This window comes from Oncorhynchus mykiss, chromosome 2, assembly GCF_057628025.1.
Source record: "Oncorhynchus mykiss isolate SJ-2025 chromosome 2, ASM5762802v1, whole genome shotgun sequence".
Classification (NCBI taxonomy): Eukaryota; Metazoa; Chordata; class Actinopteri; order Salmoniformes; family Salmonidae; genus Oncorhynchus; species Oncorhynchus mykiss.
In genome coordinates, this window is record NC_143023.1 from 45,298,637 (window position 1) to 45,322,238 (window position 23,602).

General features: G+C 40.4%; 1 protein-coding gene across 1 annotated transcript in view; it reads left to right on the forward strand.

The window, feature by feature from the left end:
* LOC110490546 (forkhead box protein P2) overlaps positions 1-23,602 on the forward strand; it is a 53,240-nt gene that overhangs the window by 21,656 nt on the left and 7,982 nt on the right. Inside the window, exons 4-14 of the mRNA XM_090200796.1 lie at positions 1,207-1,300; positions 4,561-4,765; positions 8,362-8,460; positions 8,551-8,638; positions 8,831-8,914; positions 19,693-19,879; positions 20,125-20,201; positions 20,323-20,424; positions 20,626-20,744; positions 21,112-21,181; positions 22,133-22,299. Of these exons, the coding sequence (XP_090056922.1) occupies positions 1,207-1,300; positions 4,561-4,765; positions 8,362-8,460; positions 8,551-8,638; positions 8,831-8,914; positions 19,693-19,879; positions 20,125-20,201; positions 20,323-20,424; positions 20,626-20,744; positions 21,112-21,181; positions 22,133-22,299 (1,292 nt within the window). The remainder of the gene's footprint in view (positions 1-1,206; positions 1,301-4,560; positions 4,766-8,361; positions 8,461-8,550; positions 8,639-8,830; positions 8,915-19,692; positions 19,880-20,124; positions 20,202-20,322; positions 20,425-20,625; positions 20,745-21,111; positions 21,182-22,132; positions 22,300-23,602) is intronic.

Sequence of the window (23,602 nt, forward strand, 5' to 3'; positions counted from 1 at the left end):
TCGAGAGGTTGGTCATGGCCAACATCAAGGCCAGGATGCCAGGCACACTGGACCCACTCTAATTTGCCTACCACTCCAACAGATCCATGGAAGATGCCATTTCCATCTCTATTAATTCGCTATTGACAAGAGGAACAACTACTGTATATGAGCATGCTGTTCGGCATTCAACACTATTGTTTCCTCCAAGCTCGGGGCGGCAGGTAGCCTAGTGGTTAGAGCATTGGAACAAGGCAGTTAACCCACTGTTCCTAGGCTGTCATTTGTTCTTAACTGACTTGCCTGGTAAAACAAAAAATAAATGATACGCTCGTCACCAAGCTTAGAGCCCTGGGTCTGGACATCACCCTCTGCAACTGGATCCTGGACTTCCTGAAGGGCAGACCGCAGGCTGTGAGGATTGACACTTCCTCCACACTGACTCTTAACACAGTCCTCTGTTGTACTCCCTGTTCACCCACGACTGCGAGGCTTTGCACGACACCATGGTTGTAGGCCTGATAACCAACAATGACGAGGGATTGAATGCAGCATCATCAAGGATCCCACACACCACTGCCATGAGCTGTTCTCTCCTTTACCGTGGGGCAGATGGTATCAAAGCATGAGGTCTGATAAGAGGCTTTGAGAAAGTTCCTACATACAAACCATCAGACTGCTGAACATGCTCTGATGCTCCACACATTAGCACACATGCACTCATTCATACATATACATTGATGCTGCACACACATCACAACTGCTGCTAACAGACTCTTATTATAATGCTCAGTTTATGCACTGCCCCCTATTCCCCCTTTCTCCAATACACATGTAAATATTGGACTATAAATGGTGCCTTCCTGTATTATACTTATGCTAAAATGTTTATTCTATTCTACTAAGCCATTTACTTTATGTTCGTATTCTCATAATGTATAATTTATTATTGTTGTGGCATTGTTGAGAAGTAACCTACAAGTAAGTAGGTGTTGCAGTACTTGGAACTTGTCTCGCATAATCTATCCAAGTAAAATGTTATAGTTATTTTGTGTGTGTTTCTATGCTGATGGACAATGTAGCCAAGATGTGGTGTCTATATATGAGTTCAGAGTCACAGCACCTGCTTCAAACTCCAAGTGACACAACTTCTATGGATGTGTGAATATGAGCACTGTAAACATAGACACTGAACCCTTAGCATGTCTCACTCACTCTCTCACTCAGCTCTCTAGGCAGCAGCTAGTGTTCCAGCAGATCCTCCAGCAGGAGCTGTTCAAAGTGCAAAGACCAGGCCTGGCCTCCCACACCTTGTTTCCAGGTAAATCCTCTCTACTCTAGCTAACTCCTTGGTTTACTTAGTGCAGGGGTTCCCCAAACTTTTTTGGTCCATGACCATATCTTGATATTTAAGAAAAAATTGAGACCACACCAAAAAATGTTGATGAAATCAACAGCGGCTATGAGAGTCTATAACAAATCAGTCTGACAGTACTTTCAATCAGAAGAAAGTATGGTTTGAAGAGTAACGTTTTACTTTGACCTCATAGCCATAACGCATTCAATACATATCTATAAGCATTTCATTAACGTGATATAAAAGATCCCAACCGCATTATTAAAGGTTCATTAAATATTTCCAAAGCATATCTATTGCGTATTCATGTCATGCTATGCAAGAGCTCATATTTAGGTATCTTGATACATGTAGTGTCATCATTATGGCTGTTCTCAAAAGTTTTTTTATTTTTATTATGTTGATACCAGCCCCATTTCCCCCACCGGCCAGTTTACCACTACTACTACTACTCCTTGAAGTCAATTGTGGATGAAGATCCGCACAAGGTTACATCTTCAGGACAAATTTTACAGATCAAATCGCAAAGTTAAGGATCACATCAAAACTCTTTCGTAAGTCATTACCAGCCCTCCTCCTCATCACAAATTAGTTGGTCATACTAGTCTAAAGTAAAATCTATTTTCCCATTCATAAAGCATTTATAAACATTACTCACATATCAAAAAAGAATATGGACACAACACAGAATGTTAATAAAATATGAACTTTTCCTTACAATTTTCCAGATGTAACATAGGTAGTGTTGAGGACTTCACCAAAGACTCCTAACTACTATTGACATTTTGGGGTTTTATTTTCTTACAGCTAGCTAAGCCCCTGGCACAATGTCAACACTTGTTTTAACTCTCAAAATGTAATACAACTCATGAGGCATTTAGTTAGTGATGTTTTTTCACTATCTCCATTGTGCATTTGCACATTGTGACAGTTATTTAAAACGGGACAAATTAAGGGACTGGTATGGTAGAAACACACATTTGAGAACAGCAATTATGATGACACTACACTATCATTGAAATAATGCAGCTATTAGGATGCCTAAATATGAGGTCTTTCATAGCATGACATGAATGCACTATGCTATGGATATATTTCATTAACCTATAATAATGCGTTTCGGACCTGTTATTAGATGTTCATGAAAATCTTATAGATGTGTAATGCATGCGTTTTTGATGTAGTCAAAGTAAAAAATCATTACCTCAGAATATAACCCGGCATTTGTGTATGAACTTCTGTGTAGAAATGAACACAATCATTGTTTTCAATTATGATGTTTTCTTTCCCCCAATCTGATTTGGTGCTGTCCACTCTGTTCTAGCATTATAGAGGGAAACAGCATATATTCCTGAGAGTCCTTGCTTTCAGGAAATGGGTCATAATAGTGTATAGCTACAACCGATCAAAAGTTAGAGCCACATTTGTCATTTAGTGGATATCGGAGGTTACTCACGGTACCCGAGTTCGATGAACCAAGCAGTCCATTTACATTTTTTTTCTTTCGCAGACCCATTTTCAAATCAGGCGACCCAAAATATTCTCATCAAGCATACTCTTATATCTGCCCTTACTTTGACGGCTCAGAAATACTCAAGTAAAGCTATACCCCTACCTACACATACTTTCTCCCTGAAGCTACAGTGCCTTGCGAAAGTATTCGGCCCCCTTGAACTTTGCGACCTTTTGCCACATTTCAAGCTTCAAACATAAAGATATAAAACTGTATTTTTTTGAAGAAGAATCAACAACAAGTGGGACACAATCATGAAGTGGAACAACATTTATTGGATATTTCAAACTTTTTTAACAAATCAAAAACTGAAAAATTGGGCGTGCAAAATTATTCAGCCCCCTTAAGTTAATACTTTGTAGCGCCACCTTTTGCCTTTTGATTACAGCTGTAAGTCGCTTGGGGTATGACTCTATCAGTTTTGCACATTTCGAGAGACTGACATTTTTTCCCATTCCCATCCCTTGCAAAACAGCTCGAGCTCAGTGAGGTTGGATGGAGAGCATTTGTGAACAGCAGTTTTCAGTTCTTTCCACAGATTCTCGATTTGATTCAGGTCTGGACTTTGACTTGGCCATTCTAACACCTGGATATGTTTATTTTTGAACCATTCCATTGTAGATTTTGCTTTATGTTTTGGATCATTGTATTGTTGGAAGACAAATCTCCGTCCCAGTCTCAGGTCTTTTGCAGACTCCATCAGGTTTTCTTCCAGAATGGTCCTGTATTTGGCTCCATCCATCTTCCCGTCAATTTTAACCATCTTTCCTGTCCCTGCTGAAGAAAAGCAGGCCCAAACCATGATGCTGCCACCACCATGTTTGACAGTGGGTATGGTGTGTTCAGGGTGATGAGCTGTGTTGCTTTTACGCCAAACATAACGTCTTGCATTGTTGCCAAAAAGTTCAATTTTGGTTTCATCTGACCAGAGCACCTTCTTCCACATGTTTGGTGTGTCTCCCAGGTGGCTTGTGGCAAACTGTAAACGACACTTTTTATGGATATCTTTAAGAAATGGCTTTCTTCTTGCCACTCTTCCATAAAGGCCAGATTTGTGCAATATACGACTGATTGTTGTCCTATGGACAGAGTCTCCCACCTCAGCTGTATATCTCTGCAGTTCATCCAGAGTGATCATGGGCCTCTTGGCTGCATCTCTGATCAGTCTTCTCCTTGTATGAGCTGAAAGTTTAGAGGGACGGCCAGGTCTTGGTAGATTTGCAGTGGTCTGATACTCCTTCCATTTCAATATTATCGCTTGCACAGTGCTCCTTGGGATGTTTAAAGCTTGGGAAATCTTTTTGTATCCAAATCCGGCTTTAAACTTCTTCACAACAGTATCTCGGACCTGCATGGTGTGTTCCTTGTTCTTCATGATGCTCTCTGCGCTTTTAACGGACCTCTGAGACTATCACAGTGCAGGTGCATTTATACGGAGACTTGATTACACACAGGTGGATTGTATTTATCATCATTAGTCATTTTAGGTCAACATTGGATCATTCAGAGATCCTCACTGAACTTCTGGAGAGAGTTTGCTGCACTGAAAGTAAAGGGGCTGAATAATTTTGTTTTATATCTTTATGTTTGAAGCCTGAAATGTGGCAAAAGGTCGCAAAGTTCAAGGGGGCCGAATACTTTCGTAAGGCACTGTATAACCTTTAACCCCAGTGTTGCAAGGTAATATTGTACATGTATGTCTGTGTTTCAGCTGGCTTGAATACTATTGAGCTCCAGCAGATATGGAAGGAGCTAACCAACAGCACAATGGAAGATGAAAGCACAAAGGATAGCTGTCCAGACCGTATCATCACTCTGTCCCCTACTGAACCCGTAACCACAGCCAAAGCATCAATGTCAAACACCCACAACTTCCCTACCAACGGCCAATCTCTTAGTTCCAGCCCAAGAGAAGGGTAAAGCCTTCTCCATAACACTTTACAATAAAGGTATATGGATTAGAATCCTTAGGGCACGTGTCAAGCATAGGCCAGCTGGCCAAATCCGGCCCATAACACATTTCTCTCCGGCCTGCGCAATTATATGGGTTGTCAATTAATTTTGCCCATTTACTATATAGCCAGCAATAGTCTCCTCAAAAATCACAGCAAGCACTGCCGATGTGCTGCACGCCAAATTGCAGTGCATTGCCACACACACATGCCAGCCATCCAGTGCACTGTGTCATATCATCACTAATGGCACTGACGAAATCTTCTACCAGACCGAAGTTTAAAGATGTTGTAGGGTAAGTGTCCATGCCAAATTTCGATTCCAGCAGTAGCCTACAGCAAATATAATCTTGGTTGTCAAAAAGTTAGAAGATACAGTAAAGGACTAACAGTAAAGGACTAAATTACTATACTACTAAAGGACAATAGGACACCCAAGTGAGTATAAATGAGTCAACAGTTGAGTCATTTACTTTATGACATTACAGCCTGATGTGCTCACATCTGTGTATTCAACATCAATTGTGCTGCATTCACGTGTCCTGTTTACATCACGCAGTGGTGCAGTCCACATGCCACAGTCCTAGCTATGCTACTAAAATGTTGCACTCCGGCTTTGGTTTTTAAAGCATGACAATGAATAACCAAAAAACTAAACCTGCAACAAAACACCATGCAACGAAGAAACATCTAGGCCTATTACAGCAACATTTGAGAAGTAACCTAGGCTGGCTAGTCAACGACAAGACATTTTGAGTTCACCATACAGAAATGCTGCAGTCAACCACACCAGTGATCAATGCAGTGCAATTTTTTTTCTTAATGTTACACCAACCTAGCAACATTTGTTATTTGGAGTTAAATACTTTTTTATTAGGGTCGCAGCATTTTATGCAAGTATAGCAGCAAAGGCTGGACAAATAGTATTGATATTATTTTATTAAAATATATTAATTGTAATATGTTAAATGATTTATGCAACAGGTGGATCTAATACTGAATAATTATTGGTTAAAATCACATTGCAGCCAATGTCTATTCCACAAGAAACCAAAGGCTAAATCTATGACGTTAAAATGCCTATTTACTATGTTCCATCTGACTGTGCAATCCACTGTCTCACTTAATAAACTTGATCTCCACTATAAAAAGCATCTAGACATTATCTCACATTTCTTTTAGACTATTTAGTTTTCATGATCATCCTATTGTCAGGCTGTGGGTAACTGGTGGTGAATGGAATCAGGTGCAGGAGAGCAGAGATGAGTGTACAAGGTGATTTATTCTACGAAAAGTTCCAGTGTTTCAATTACTAAAGGTGCATGAAAATACCGGTCACTCGTAAATAACGGGCGTAAAAACGAACCTGGCAAACAATACCAGCCAACAAGTAAAGCATCGACCAAGCACCTTGCGCACCAGGGACACATGCTCGGCACGTGTAGCGGAGTATATCAAAATGTTGTCGATATACACCACTACACACTGCACGTGCAGGTCCCGGAAAATCTCCTCTACAAAGGCCTGGAAGACTGATGGAGCATTCATCAACCCGTACGGCATGACGAGGTATTCATAGTGCCCTGAGGTGGTACTAAATCCCGTCTTACACTCGTCCCCCTCCCGGATACGCACCAATTTTGTGAAGAACCACGTCCCGTACATTGACTCGATAGCACTGGCGATGAGAGGCGGGTAACTGTACCTCAGTGATTTGGTTGATGCCTCGATAGTCAAAACACGGACGCAGACCTCCATCCTTCATTTTAACAAAAAATAAACTTGAGGAGGCAGGTGAAGTGGAGGGCCGAATGTACCCCTGCTCCAAGATTCCGAAACATATGTTTCCATAGCCGCCGCCGTCTCTTGCGACAGGGGATAAACATGACACCTGGGAAGTGCTGCGTCTACCAGGAGATTTATTGCACAATCCCCCAGTCGATGGGGTGGTAATTGAGTCGCCTTCTTTTTACAGAAGGCGAGAGCCAAATCGGCGTATTCAGAGGGGATGCGCACTGTGGAGACCTGGTCTGGACTTTCCACCGTAGTAGCACCAATTGAAACCCCTAAACACCTCCCCCAGCACTTTCGTGACCACCTGTGAGAGCCCTCTGTTGCCACGAAATAGTGGGGTCATGACAGGCCAACCAGGGTAGGCCCAGCATCACGAGAAACGCAGGAGAATCAATAAGGAAGAGACTGATTCTCTCCTTGTGACCCTGCTGCGTAACCATGCCCAGTGGAGCGGTGGCCTCCCTAATTACCCTGACCCTAACGGTCGACTATCTAGGGCGTGCACAGGGAAAGGCATATCCATAGGAACAACGGGGATCCCTAAACTATGGGCAAATGATCTGTCAATAAAATTCCCAGCTACGTCTGAATCTACGAGCGCTGGGAATGTGGGGAAAACATGTGAGCAACAGGGGGCTCTGGGTGAGCCTGGTGCCGACTCACCTGGGGTGACACGAGAGTGCCCTGCCTGCTGCCTCGACTCCTAGAGGAACCTCCCCAGCACCGACCGGCAATGTGCCCTCTGCGGCCACAGATGATGCATGGATCGGCCCCTCCTCCGGTCGCCCTAATTGCAGCACCTCCCAGCTCTGTAATGGTGCATGGAATCAGGCGCAGGAGAGCAGAGATGAGTGTACAAGGTCATTTATTTAACGAACAGCACCAGTATAAAACAAATACTAAAGGTGCGTGAAAATACCGGTCACTCGTAAATAACGGGCGTAATAACGAACCCGGCAAACAATACCAGCCAACAAGTAACCACCTGAACATTATATACAAACACGTACACAAACATGGGGGAAACAGAGGGTTAAATAATGAAAATGTAATTGGGGAATAGAAACCAGGTGTTTAGAAAACAAAGACAAAACAAATGGAAAATTAAAAGTGGATCGGCGATAGTTAGAAAGCTGGTGACCGAACGCCACCCGAACAAGGAGAGGGACTGACTTTGGTGAAAGTCGTGACACCTATATACATAAGAGGACATTATAAAGGGCCATATTTTTTTTTAAATTAAACAATGGCCAGTTTGGGTAGCAGTTGTATGCAATAATAAAAAATTAAAAAATGTCTGGCAAACAAATTTGTTGTATTTTTTCAATTTGGCCCTTGCGCTGATTGATTTTGACACCCCTGCCTTAGGGTAAAGTAGTACCACTTTCTCTGTGCAGCCTACTGAAAAAATACATTTAAAACGGTCTGTTTTTTAAACATCAATTAAACTGTTAGCCACAGACAGCTTCACTTCCCCAAGTCGTTTGTTCTCAATTTTAGCAAGAGTCCCACTGGGACAACTTATTTTGTTTGTTTGTTGTTTTGCTTTAGGTTTTTTTTTATCAGCAAAATCTGTAGTAAAGTTTATAGTAAAGCACTGTAGCAGCTTGTTAAAATCAAAAGCAAGGTAATTTTCATTTTTATTTTAACCCCTCCCTCTTTGTTCCTCAGACTGTAAAATAACACATTTTTTTCTGTATTTTTTTAATATGATGGTGATGCTCTTCTGTATGTGTAACCCTTAAACCTTCCTCCTCTACCTACAGCTTGCTGGATGTGGATCAAACACACTCACTCTATGGATATGGTGTGTGTATTTGGCCGGGCTGTGAGACTGTTTGTGAAAACGTCAGCCAGTTTATCAAGTAAGTTTTCCTATGGAGAGTGTATGTATAGTGTATAAAGCAGTTTCTGCGTGTGTGTATCACCCCAGTAACTCATGTGAGCGTTCTCAGGCACCTAAGTATTGAGCACATGCTGGATGAAAGGAGCACAGCCCAGTGCAGAGTCCAGATGCAGGTGGTGCAGCAGTTAGACCTCCAGGTAGGTGTGTGTGTGTGTGTGTGTGTGTGTGAGAGAGACTGTGGTGACGGCGTACCTCAGCTCAAACTACTTTGGGGTTTCTTCACCTCTTCTTGCTCCCTCCATCCCTTGGTACCTCTCTCTCTTTCCTCTCTCTCCTCTTCCTGCACTCTCTCCTCCTCCTCTCTCCTCGATCCGCCTCTCCTCTATCAGCTCTCTAAAGAACGGGAGCGTCTCCAAGCTATGATGGCCCACTTACAACTGCCAACTTTGCAACCACAGTCCCCTTCCAAACCTGTAAGTATACAGACACACCACACCTACAGTGTCTCACAGAAAATGACCTATTCAGTCAACATGTATAACGTGCTTTGAAGAATGATGAGTTGTGAACAACAGATTCTAAATAGTATGGTTCTTTAGAAATAATGCCATACCATAAAAGTTCCATCAGAAATCCAAGTGTAAGTGTAGGTGACAGTACACATGAGCATGAGCAGGCAAATTATATTTCTGGAGTCCTTTGGTATATTGCTCTAGCTATAGTATGTGTCCCAAATAAAATTAAATAAAATGTTATTGGTCACATTCACATGGTTAGCGGATGTTAATGTGAGTGCAGCGAAATGCAGTAATATCTGACAAGTAATCTAACAATTTCACAATAACTACCTTATACACAGTGTAAAGGAATGAATAAGAATATGTACAAATAAATATATGGATGAGCGATGGCCGAACGGCATAGGCAAGATGCTGTAGATGGTATAGAGTACAGTATATACATTTGAGATGAGTAATGTAGGGTATGTAAACATTATATAAAGTGGCATTGTTTAAAGTGACTAGTGATACATTTATTACATCCAATTTGTAATTCTTAAAGTGGCTAGAGATTTGAGTCAGTATGTTGGCAGCAGCCACTCAATGTAGTGATGTTCTGTTTAACAGTGTGATGGCCTTGAGATAGAAGCTGTTTTTCAGTCTCTCTGTCCCAGCTTTGATGCACCTGTACTGACCTTGCCTTCTGGATGATAGAGGGGGGAACAGGCAGTGGCTCGGGTGGTTGTTGTCCTTGATGATCTTTTTAGCCTTCCTGTGACATCGGGTGATGTAGGTGTCCTGGAGGGCAGGTAGTTTGCCCCCGTGATGCGTTGTGCAGACCTCACTACCCTCTGGAGAGCCTTGCGGTTGTGGGCGGAGCAGTTGCGGTACCAGGCAGAGATACAGCCTGACAGGATGCTCTCAATTGTGCATCTGTAAAAGTGTGGGAGTGTTTTTGGTGACAAGTCAAATTTCTTCAGCCTCCTGAGGTTGAAGAGGCACTGTTGCGCCTTCTTCACTACGCTGTCCGTGTGGGTGGACCATTTCAGTTTGTCCATGATGTGTACACAGAGGAACTTAAACTGTCCACCTTCTCCACTACTGTCCCGTCGATGTGGATAGGGGGGTGCTCCCTCTGCTGTTTCCTGAAGTCCACGATCATCTCCTTTATTTTGTTGATGTTGAGTGTGAGGTTATTTTCCTGACACCACACCACACATTAAGAACACCTGCTCTTTCCATGACAGGCTGACCAGACCTCGCTCAACAGTTTCCAGGGTGTATCAGGAATAGTCCACCACCCAAAAGACATCCAACCAACTTGACACCTGTGGGAAGCATTGGAGTCAACATGGGCCAGCTGCCTTGTGGAATGTTTTTGACACATTGTAGAGTCCATGCCCCAAAAAATGGAGAATGTTCTGGGGGCAATAGTGGGTGTTTTAGATTAACTGTCTTCAAAGTATTGACTCGGGACGTCGGGTTTGATATGAAAGCTTCTTTTAGTAATAATCCTTGTTCACGTTACGATTAACAACTTTAGATTCTACAGAGCAATGCAAACAAGATGCTAACGGAAAGTCAGCTTAATCAACTTTGCACCTGCACATAACTGGCGCGTTATCTCTCTCATTCCTGTCGCAAGGCATTCTGGAACTTGCAGTCAAAAGCGTAATTCAATACTAACCAATACAATTACATATGTAAATAACTGTATAGAAATATCTTTAGATACAGCTCAATTAATTAACTTAAACATTAACTCTGTAACACATTAAAGTTACAACAGGGTGCAACTCAATAATAGGAAGGTGTTCCTAATGTTTTGTACACTCAGTTGATATGAGTCCAGATCTATAATAAGTGAGGTTATATCTGATTTTAAAAGGTGCAGCATGGGATGAAAGCACATATAGTTCTGACCCTTTGGCCTGGAGTGAATGAGGGAAACCATTGTAGTCCTCGTGAATCTCTCAGCAGCCTATAAGGGGAGTCAGACGTCGTGAACACTAACAGAAGCTATTGTAAAGATATGATGTGTAAGCAATTGTTGAGCAAAAGGTGCTTGTGTGTGTGTGTGTGTGTGTATGAAAATCTAAGGTGACTTTTGACCTCTCCCAACCCCATCAAGAATGTTTTCGAATGGACTCAATAGGTTACCCACACTCAATTGGTATTGCTTTTTCATGAGAAAGTAGAGGCCATGAGTATCTTGGTCAAAAATAATGTCACTGATTGGCCTATAGCTGGTGTAGTTATAAGCAGTCTCACTTAAAACCTCATATCCGCTGCCCCATTTGACCTAGAGACTTGAAACGTTGTATGTCTTTACTCATGCTGAACCAATTTGGCCATAAGGTCCGAGAGGATAAATTTTCCTCCATATTGGACATTTTGGAAAACATTTGAAAAAAAATATTTTCATTATCCATTAGTCTAATTAACACAGGTATGGTAGATCTCTTAACTTAGTTTGAAAAAATATAAGGGATTGGTTCAGAGATGGCTGTTATTGATATATCAGGAAATTTGATTTTACATGTCACGTTAAATCCTTTGTTAATCCAATCGATAATGGTCTATCAACTTGAAACTTTTTATGGTAATCAAAGACATGATGAACGATGTTAAGTTTGGCATTGATATCATACAAAATAAGGTAACTAAAAAAGTGCTCCTTTGAAAATAACATTGATGCATTCAATGATGTCCACACTATACCAGTATATGCACTTCTTCTCATGAGCCATAGGACGAAATTACACCAAATTTGAATCAGTGGAGGTTCCTCAGAGGAGGAAGGGGAGGACCATCCTCAGTGAATTTATTTAAAAATTGCAAGAACTTAAAAAGTTAAACTTTTTAGATAAAACTATACTAAATATATTAATGTCACCCAATAATTGGTTAAAACACACTGTTGTGTAATCACAGTAGCCTCAACAGCACTCTGTAGGGTAGCACCATGGTGTAGCTGGAGGACACCTAGCTTCCGTCCTCTGGGTACATTGACTTCAGTACAAAACCTATGAGGTTCATGGTTCTAACCCCCTTCCACAGAATTACACAGTAATTATGACAACTTCCGGAGGATGTCTGCCAAACTATCAGAGCTCTTGCAGCATGAACTGACACGTTGTCCACCCAATCAAAGGATCAGATAAGGATCAGAAAACAGCTTACTGAGTATACACTGCAACGTTAATGCATGTTTGTAGCGGGTTTACTTTGATGTTAATTTAGCTAAAATGGTGACAACTACAGTGCATTCAGAAAGTATTCAGAACCCTTAACGGCCTTACTAAAAATGAATTAAATTGTTCCCCACCCCCTCATCAATCTACACACAATACCCCTTAATGACAAACAAAAACAGTTTTAGAAATGTTTGGAAATGTATTACAAATAATAAACTGAAAAATCATATTTACATAAGTATTCAGACCCTTTACTCAGTACTTTGATGAAGCACCTTCGGCAGCAATTACAGCCTCGAGTCTCTTGGGTATGAAGATACAAGCTTGGCACACCTGTATTTGGGGAGTTTCTCCCATTCTTCTCTCTTCTCAAACTCTGTCAGGTTGGATGGGGAGTGTCACTGCACAGCTATTTTCAGGTTTCTCCAGAGATGTTCGATCAGGCTCAAGTCCGGGCTCTGGCTGGGCCTCTCAAGGTCTTTCAGAGACTTTTCCCGAAGCCACTTCTGTATTGTCTTGGCTGTGTGCTTAGGGTCATTGTCCTCTTGGAAGGTGAACCTTTGCCCGAATCTGAGGTCCTGAGCGCTCTGGAGCAGGTTTTCATCAAGGATCTCTCTACTTTGCTCCGTTCATATTTTGCTTGAGCCTGACTAGTCTTTCAGTCCCTGCTGCTGAAAAACATGACACTGCTACAACCATGCTTCACTGTTGGAATGGTGCCAGGTTTCCTCCAGACATGACACTGGGCAGTCAAGCCAAAGAGTGCAATCTTGGTTTCAGCAGACCAGAGAATCCTGTTTCTCATGGTCTAAGAGTCCTTCAGGTGCCTTTTGGCAAACTCCAAGCAGGCTGTCATGTGCCTTTTACTGAGGAGTGCCTTCCGTCTCTCCACTCTACCATAAGGCCTGATTGGTGGAGTGTTGCAGAGATGGTTGTCCTTCTGGATGGTTATCCCATCTCCTTTGGTTATCTCATTTTTGGTACCCTTCCCCAGATCTGTACCTTGACACAATCCTGTCTCAGAGCTCTACGGGCAATTCCTTTGACCTCATGGCTTGGTTTTTACTCTGACATGCACTGTCAGATATGGAACCTTATATAGACAGGTGTGTGCCTTTAACACAGGTGGACTCCAATCAAGTTGTAGAAACATCTCAAGGATGATCAATGGAAACAGGATGTACCTGAGCTCAATTTCGTGTCTCAGAGCAAAGGGTCTTAATACTTATGTAAATAAGGTATTTATTTTTTCTATACATTTCTCAAAATTTCAAAAACCTGTTTCCACTTTCATTATGGGGCATTGTGTGTAGATGGATGGGATTTTAAAAAATCCATTATAGAATAAGGCTGTAACCTATCACAATGTGGAAAAAGTCAAGGGGTCTGAATCATTTCTGAATGCACTGTATGTAGGTTGTGTGTAGCGGTTATGATATGGTTTGGCTTGTAAAGGTTTTTTGCCTAGTCACATGCAGCTGATGTGTTGTACATTGAAGTCCACAAACAAAGGGGAGAGAGCATAGACGCAAGAAGGAATACAACGTTTATGCTCTGAAAGTGAACTGTGTTTACAGATGATCAGTGGTGTATTTATTCCGCTGATTCTGGTGAAAAACATTTCTTAAACGGATGCAAATGGAACGAAACTGAGAATTTCCATTTGTCCAATAAACACTCTCGTTTGCAACTGTTGGACTAACAATTACACACAAGATCAGCTAGATGCAGGCAAGAGTGTGCAATGTAGTACTGAGTCAATATTGTCTGTCCATGTGTCACCAAAAAAATGTATCTCGATCTGTGTGCACCTACAATGTAAACTTTCATTCATAGGCTAGGTTGTAGCAACCTTGTGATGGGTATAGGGAAAATTTGAGTATCATGTTGAAGCCTAAACCTATCGATGTTACACACTGGGTGAATGGAATTTGAATGACAGTCATCCAAAATGCTATAATATAAATAATGCCATGCAAAGGAGAAAATAAAATCACCCTCCCTCATCAACTTCTTCGGGATAGGGGGCAGCATTTTCACTTTTGGATAAATAGCGTGCCCAATTTCAACTTCCTGCTACTCATCCCCAGAATATAAGATATGCATATTATTAGTAGTGTAGCGACCTGCACAGACAGCTGTGTGTTATGTGTTAGGCTAGTAGGTGGTTGTGTTGTACTTACCAGTACCCAGTGTTAGCGGGGTCCGACATGCCAATCAACCTGCTATCTGCCAATCTCGGGAATGCCTGGAATGTTCTGATGCCGGGCATCCTGGCGGTTGGCAGAGTGGCGTGGAGGGGGGTTGGGCAGGGGGATGGAGCATTGGAAGTTAAGACCAGGTTTAGCCTTTGTTCTCTCTTGTATGTCTGGCCTTCACAAGAGAAGGTCATGGTTGGCTTGTGGGGTATCTTTCGTTTATTTGGCGTGGGCTACGGCTGGGTTAAGTTGGGTTAATAAACCGTCAATTCGTAAACTCAACCCTTTGTCTGGACAATTGTTCCTTTATGATCTAGTCAGGTCATTACAGTAGATAATATTAGTAGATAATAATTAGTAGAAAACACTCTGATGTTTCTAAAACTGTTTGAATCATGTCTGTGAGTATAACAGAACTTATGTAGCAGGCAAAACCCAGAGGACAAACCATTCAGAATTTTTTTTTTTAAGGTCAATGAGGTTTCATTGGGAAACTAGATTTCTAAGGGACTTGTTCGCAGTTCCTACCACTTCCCCTGGATGTCACCAGTCTTTAGAAATTGGTTGAGGATATTCCTTTGTGTAATGAAGAAGTACAGCCATCTTGAATGAGTGTCATTTGAAGTGTACTTTTTGAGGGGCGCATGACTCGAAAAATAACGTCAGTTTGTTGTCCCCCTGTATTGAACACAGATAGTCCCGTCTTCAATTTGATCGATTATTAACTTTTAAAAATACCTAAAGTTGTATTACAAAAGTAGTTTGAAATGTTTTGGCAGGTAACTTTTGAGATATTTTGTAGTGACGTTGCGCAAATTGGAAGCTATTCATGAAAATCGCAAATGAAATGAAATAAATATGCCATCTCTCAAGCTTAGCCTTTTGTAAACAACACTGTCATCTCAGATTTTCAAAATATGCTTCTCAACCATAGGAAAACAATCATTTGTGTAAAAGTAGCTAGCTAGCGTAGCATTTAGCGTTAGCATTAGCATCCAGCACGCAACATTTCAACAAAAACATAAAAGCCTTCAAATAAAATAATTTACCTTTGAAGAACTTCGGATGTTTTCAATGAGGAGACTCAGTTAGATAGCAAATGCTCAGTTTTTTCCAAATTAACTCCATAATATCGACTGAAAACATGGCAAACGTTGTTTAGAATCAATCCTCAAGGTGTTTTTCACATATCTCTTCGATGATATATCGTTCGTGGAAGCATGGTTTCTCCTCTCAATCAAATGGAAAAATACTTGCACGTGGCTTTGCGCACCAGTTTCGACGCAGGACACCAGGCGGACACTTGGAAAATGTAGTCTCTTATGGTCAATCTTCCAATGATATGCCTACAAATACGTCACAATGCTGCCGACATCTTGGGGAAACGGCAGAAGGTCTAAGCTTATTCCTGTCGCATTCACAGCCATACAAGGAGACATTAGAAAACAGAGCTTCAGAAATTCTGCTCATTTCCTGTTTGACGTTTCATCTTGGTTTCGCCTGTAGAATGAGTTCTGGGGCACTTACAGACAAAATCTTTGCAGATTCTGAAACTTCAGAGTGTTTTCTTTCCAAAACTGTCAAGAATATGCATAGTCGAGCATCTTTTCGTGACAAAATATCGCGCTTAAAACGGGAACGTTTTTTATCCAAAAATGAAATAGCGCCCCTAGAGATGCAACTGGTTAATGTTGTGCTATCCACAGATAATAGCATCTCATGCCTTTTTTAAATCTGGCATGTTGGCTGGATTCACAACAAGTGTAGCTTTAATTTGGTATCTTACATGTGTGATTGAATGAAAGTTAGATTTTTTTTGGTATTTTTTGTTTATTTGGCGCTCTGCATTTTCTCTGGCTATTGGTCAAGTGGGACGCGACTGTCCCGCCTATCCCAGAGAGGCTAAATGGCATGAAGCCTATAGAACACTTCTTAAAATCTTCATAGGGATAGGCATCCCGTCTAAGAGATAGTTGTAAATCATGCAGCACCTTGTGTCGCAATCGCAGATTTTAGAGAAACAACGGAATTCATCAAACTAAACTAATATTTGTAATGTTTATGGGACATATTGGAGTGCCAATATGTCATACAAGTGTACATATAAGTGTCTTATATCAGCTGAAAGCTTAAATTCTTGATACTCTTGGAACTACCCATCCCGGATCCGGGGGAATTGTCATCAACTACACTAATTAGCATAGCACCATGGTCAAAAAATATTACTAGAAAATATTCATATTCATGAAATCACAAGTGAAATATAGTGAAACACAGCTTAGCCTTTTGTTAATCACCCTGTCATCTCAGATTTTGAAATTATGCTTTACAGCCAAAGCAAGACAAGCGTTTGTGTAAGTTAATTAATCGTTTACCTTTGATGAGCTTCGGATGTTTTCACTCACGAGACTCCCAGTTAGACAGCAAATATTCCTTTTGTTCCATAAAGATTATTTTTATACCCAAAATACATTTGTTGGTCACGTTATGTTGAGAAATCCACCAGAAATAGCGGTCACGACAACGCCAAATTTCTTTCCAAATTATGTCCATAATATCGACAGAAACATGGCAAACGTTTTTTATAATCAAGCCTCAATGTGATTTTCAAATATCTATTCGATAATATATCAACCGGGACAATTGGCTTTTCAGTAGGAGCGAGAGGAAAAATGGCTACCTCTGTCTTTTATGCAAGAATCACTCTGAGAGCCCTCAGCTGGCCACTTACGCAATGTAGTAATTTTACGCTCATTCTTCAACATAAAGGCGTGAAACTACGTCAAATGCTGTAGACACCTTAGGGAATACGTAGAAAAATGAATCTAGTTGATATCCCTTTCAATGGCCAATGGGATGTGTAGGAACACAACGGTTTCAAAACATGAGTCACTTCCTGATTGGATTTTTCTTAGGCTTTCGCCTGCAATATCAGTTATTTTATACTCACAGACAATTTTTTTTACAGTTTTGGAAACGTTAGAGTGTTTTCTATCCTAAGCTGTCAACTATATGCATATTCTAGCATCTGGTCCTGAGAAATAGGCCGTTTACTTTGGGAAACTTATTTTTCCAAAATTGAAAATAGTGCCCCCTAGCTTCAAGAGGTTTTAATATAACTGCACTGTTCACTTTATAGTAGCTAGTTCTGTGAAAAAAAATGCCATGCTATTGTTTAAGGAGAGTTCCTAACAACAAAACACTTTTTCACCGCGATAGGTTTGATAAATTTACAGCTGAAGGTGAAATGTGTACTTACATTCTGAAATCTTGCTCTGATTTATCGTCCAAAGGGTCCCAGAGATAACATGAAGTGTCGTTTTAGATTTTAAAAAAATCATTTTTCATATCCTAAAAAGGTTCATATATCATGCACGATTGATTTTGTATGTCCACTCATTCAATTTGTAAAGAAAGGAATCTGTGAAAATCTAAACCTAAACTTTGTTTCAACCAGTCAAATCACATTCGTATTTATTCCTCAGAGATCCTAGAACGTAACCAGACTTCACTATATCAGTACGGGTGTAGTATATCCTATAGGATACCAAATTTGGTCAGAGAGCAACGTGGCACACCGATGACGCGGGCGGTCTTCACTTAACCGGGGTCCCTTTAGCGGGATCATTTTCATCAACACCCGCTGAATTGCAGTGCGCCAAATTCAAATTAAATTACTAAAAATATATAATTTTCATGAAATCACAAGTGCAGTATTGCAAAACCCAGTTTAGCTTGTTGTTAATCCACCTGGCGTGTCAGATTTTAATGAGCTTTTCGGCGAAAGCATAACAAGCATTTATGTGAGAACATCTCTCTCAGTAGACAAAATATTACAAACACTAGCAGCCAAGTAGATTGGTCAAGAAAGTCAGAAAAGCAATATATTAAATCACTTATCTTTTATGATCTTCTGATGTTTGCACTAACGAGACTCCCAGTTACACAATAAATGTTCCTTTTGTTCCATAAAGATTATTTTTATATCCAAAATACCTCCATTTGTTTGGCGCGTTATGTTCAGAAATCCACAGGCTCGAGCAGTCAAGACATCGCAGACAAATTCCAAATAGTATCCGTAATGTCCACAGAAACATGTCAAATGTTTTTTATAATCAATACTCATGTTGTTTTTAAAATATATAATCGATAATATATCAACCGGGACTGTCGCTTTTTCAATAGGAGAGGGAGAGACAATGGCTGCCCCACTCTGTTGCGCAAGCAAAACTCTGCGAACACCCAGCTATCCACTGACGCGATGTTATAAATAAATAAAAATAAAGAAGAAAAATAACAAATAATTAAGGAGCAACAATATACAGGGGTACCGGAATAGGGAGGAGGTTACATTATTATGTGGTCTGAACGTAGTGTAAGTGGATATTTTATTAGGGAAAATTTTAAACCGGCAGTCTTGCCACTTCAACAGTCAGTGTGTTACATATGTATTGAAGCATTTTGAAACGCTAATGTAGAGTGTACAAACTGAGATTTAAATCCTTTACGAACAGATTGACAAAATAAAGTCCCAGAATTCAAAGATGACCGCAATATACCAATACACTAATGCTGAAATTATTTCACTAATCTTAACATAAACCACCAATCAAATTGACCCCAGAATTGGTATATAAACCCAATAATGAACTATTTTAACAATCGTTACCTGCTGCATTCAAAGAACCAACCTACAGCACTATACTAAACTTCCCTTGCATCCTCCTTGTGGTACTGAGAGATAAACATGGTAATAATTCCACTGATTGCACCTAAAGGAAGATAGTTCCTACATGATAGAGTGCTTGCTTTGTTATCCAACTGATCTTGCGTCCTTTTAGTCATCCTGTGAACCCCATTCATTGCTGCTGCTCACAGCTATATTTGATTTTTATTGTCTGAATGATATTTAGAGGGATGATATTTTCAACCTGAACATGACATAGAGTGCTTAAAATATCAGCGATGCAAAAATAAAGCTGAAATAAAGCTGACATTAAATTAACGTGATCACAGTAACATTTCGTTTTTGTGAATTCTGTTTACATCAGACATTGATCAGACATTTTGAAGACAGCAGGCTAAGTCACAAGCTTGGATAATAGAGAAGCTAATTATTAACTAATCAAGCTAACATGACGCTGTAATGACAATACTTATGATACAATTTCACCCTTTAATTACTGACGATTGACTTCCTTCTCCAAAGGATATTAGTGGAAACACCAATGAAGAGGCAAATCCAATTGCATTGGTCACACCCATTTAAAGAGCTCCCTCTCCCTCTGGTCTTTTTCTTTCCTCTCCTCTCCTTTTCCACCCTGGTCTGTGTTTCTACTTCTTCTTCTGTGTGCAGCTGAGTTCTGGGTCCGGTGTCACCATGTCCAAGAGCCTTCCACCACTGTCCCCTCAGATGCCCCCAACGGCCCCTGTCACCTCCCCATCCTCACCCCGGGGGCCTGTAGGACTCTGCCCCACAAGTGTGGGGGCAATGCAAAGACACCACTCAGACAAGCACCCCTCTCTATGCTCTCTGTCTTCAGGTAACAACCCGCACAGATGTCAACACAGTCCATACTGAATAGATGTACATAGCTTTGTCCCTGCTTCACTGTTGCTCCAGTCTTGTACTATGAAAAACTCAATATTGGCCTTTGCATGTCCTTTTCAATATCATCTTTGACACTTATTTAATACTCAGGATTTTTGCTGAATATTAACCAACCTGGTTGAAATATCTGTGTGAATGAAATTAACCAATTGTACAATGTATTTTTTTTAAAAATAGAATTGAACCCAAATCATGAGATGTACAGAAATGCAGATATCAGGCCACCTTTTACCTATGCTACTCTGATAAGACAGGTAAGAAGACATGGATTTAACTTATAGTTTCCCCTGTAATCCCTGCGTAAAAAGGGGTATATCAGCATTCACCCCATTTGATGGATTACAACCTACATGTTTTTTGTGGTTATCGTTTTAGGCTATAATGGATGCATCAGACATGCAGTTAACACTTAATGAGATATACAGCTGGTTTACACAGACCTTTGCCTACTTCAGACGCAATGCTGCAACGTGGAAGGTACTGTATTGACTTAATCTTTGTTATAATGTTGATTGTGACTTACAAGTTGAAACAAAGTGTACAGCATCCATATTAGGAAGTCATCAGTTTTCAGTTTTGTCAGACTTCCTAATAGGGTAGCCATAACTGTAATAACGCCTCCCTTGAGTTCTGTACGTGAAGCCTTTTCTGGCCCTATTGCCTGTCAAACACACACAGAATGCAGTCCGCCACAACCTGAGCCTGCACAAGTGTTTTGTGCGTGTGGAGAACGTGAAGGGGGCCGTGTGGACAGTGGACGAGATGGAGTACCAGAGAAGGTCTCAGAAGATCACAAGGTATTGTATATTGGGTTGATACCTTTATAAAATTATATAGAGCATACAGTTATTTATTTATTTATTTCACCTTTATTTACCCAAGTATGTCAGTTAAGAACACATTCTTATTTACATGAAGAGTGTTATATCTCCAAATAGGTATTTTATACAGTATTTTGTACACATACTGTATGTATTTCTGTTAAGGATGTCTATTCTAGAAATCTGGCTTTTCAGATTTTTTTAACTTTGTTTTGAAAAGGAAAGAGATCGTACCAGTCAGATTTAATTAGTGTTAGCTAAACCTTGCCTCTAACTACATCAGTTGCTTGGAATTGTATTGATTTATGAGAATACATTACTATAAGACCTTGTCATTTTGTAGAAGCCCAACGCTAGGGAAGAACCTTCTCTCCAGCCTTGCTTATTGGACTGCTCTTAATACCAGTTTACAAGTGAGTGTACCTTTATTATTAATCTTCAGAACTGTTACAAAAGGCATTTCACCATACTTGTGCATGTGACATTTAAAACTTTAAAAAGCAAAACTATACAAACTCCTACTCTGGCAAAAAAAAAATAACAGGGAGACAAGGAGTCAAAGCTGAGACCAAGGTCTCGTTTTCAGATGAGCCCTGTATAACACAACGCAACGATACAGATCAAGATCTTATATACACCTCAAACTACACATCCATAGACACATTAATATAAACAACACAAAACCCCAAATAAAATCAATCATAAAAAAAACATTATTCTTCCATAAAAAGGTATCGTACCCCCTATAAAAATACCAATCCAAACTCATCTCTCAGCATGTCCAGCCCATCCATCCTCTCAGCCAATCATGGCTAGAGTTAGGATTCCGTCTTTTTCTGTGGCTAAACGAACTAGGCTTTTAATTTAACAATTGTATTCTTATTTACGGATGGAATACAAGTTTGTTATCAAGGCACATGAAAGTTAACATGTTCCAGAAGGCATTTCTGCCCCAAAACAGATAGAGATATATATATATATATATTAATCCTCAATTACCTAATAGATTGCCAATCTGGGTCCAAGACTTTTTTCCTGGCCTTGATTTAGGCAACAATTATTTTATGAATGATTTCAGATAATTCAGGAATTAACCAGGCATGCAATCTATTTAACTCTTGAGTTTTGAAGGGGGAATGATTATCTACAATTGTATTGAATACATTTGCAAGAAGCTTAAATTAGGTTCAGGGATAGATGAGATACAATCAAGGTCACTAAAATAAAGATAATGTAAAATAATATATATATATATTTTTTAAAAAGCTTGTTCACTAAAGTTTTTAAAGTTCCTCTTAGTGTTGACATGAGGTTCATGAGTGATACATTGTGTCATCCATTCCCTCCCAATCACATCTACTCAGGCTCCACTGACTGAGAATGCTCTGGCTGTATTAAAGAACAGGAGCCCTGCAGGCCTGATAGGCAGCAGTTATTTGGGTCTGGTACACCGGACCAAGTCACTAAAACATCTGGACCTCCAGGACACCAATGGACAACGCAGCCCACACTCCACTTCACTGGCCCAGCTGTGAGTATGTCACAGTATATCACTGTTATGGTAAAGACATGACAGGTGTCATGTTGTCCCGGAAATCCCAGACCTGGGAGTTTTATTGGCTACTTGGACAGACAACTCCCCAAAGAAATCATGATTTTGGGTAGGGGTTTAATAAAATGTGGGCAGGAATTGGGCTTTTTGAAAAATGATTGCACCAGAAACATGACAGAGGCGGACACAATACGGACGCAGAAAGCTAGGCTAATTATAGCCCCAGCCAGTCAGTGGTGATAAACTTGTAATACTAACGTTAGCTGTCCATAGCGCATGTGAAATACACTAATTGAAAATATCCTCCATGATTTCCATTTAGCTAGCTATCAACTTTGTATCCGGTGGGGATGTTTATGCCAGGGCATAAAGCTGTGGACAGATTTCCTGCACGTCTATTTAGGACTATAATAACCGGACTTTAGTATCTGATCAGACGTGTATGCTGGAACAATGCAATTGCCCCTTGTTTTTAAACAGTTTGGGTGGCATCTATATGAGCCAGAAACATTAATTACAGTGTCAAAATGAACTACAAAGTGTTAATAGGATAACTTTGGTCATACAGTCAGTCTCGTTCAAATGTTGTTTTGTGAGTTCGTCGCGATTTACTGGAGGGTTGGGTAAGAATTACTTACTTGCCCACTTTTGCCAATGATGCCCCAATTGCCCAGAGACAAACCGTTGTGGTCTGCCCCCAGCTGCCATGTGGACATTTGTTGTGAAGTGTGCATATGGATGTAATGCAAGAACATTTCATTCGGCAAATAGGAGTGAAAATGGGCTTCCATAAAGTTGGTGCAAACTTCCAATTCATTTGGTCTAGAATGGATTACATCCGACAGAGTCACTTCTGCTGCCTGTCAACTGTCAAACCACTGGTGTTGGTGAGTATGTTAGCTAAGTAGATATCTGGTTCAAGCTAGCTAGTGCTACTTTTGGTTATACAATATTATATGATATACTGTAGACCTCGGCTACCCGACCACGGCCCGACATTATACAATGGATTAGGGCCTCTTTTTCATAAATAACTAGGGTACGTACAGGGCTCTGATATCACCGAATTGATCACTAACATTTTGAAGCTGACATTTGCACATGTTCTGCTGCGCAGTATAGTCATATCTGACAAAGAGCAGAACATGGTGTCAGAAGTGCTTCAACCTCAAATATAGAACAGGGGAGATTATTTCACAGAAAATAAAACTGTTCCTTAACTTTTGTCTCTGCTCTCTCTTCACAAAGTCAGTGCACCATGAGCTGCGTGCAGGGAACAAGT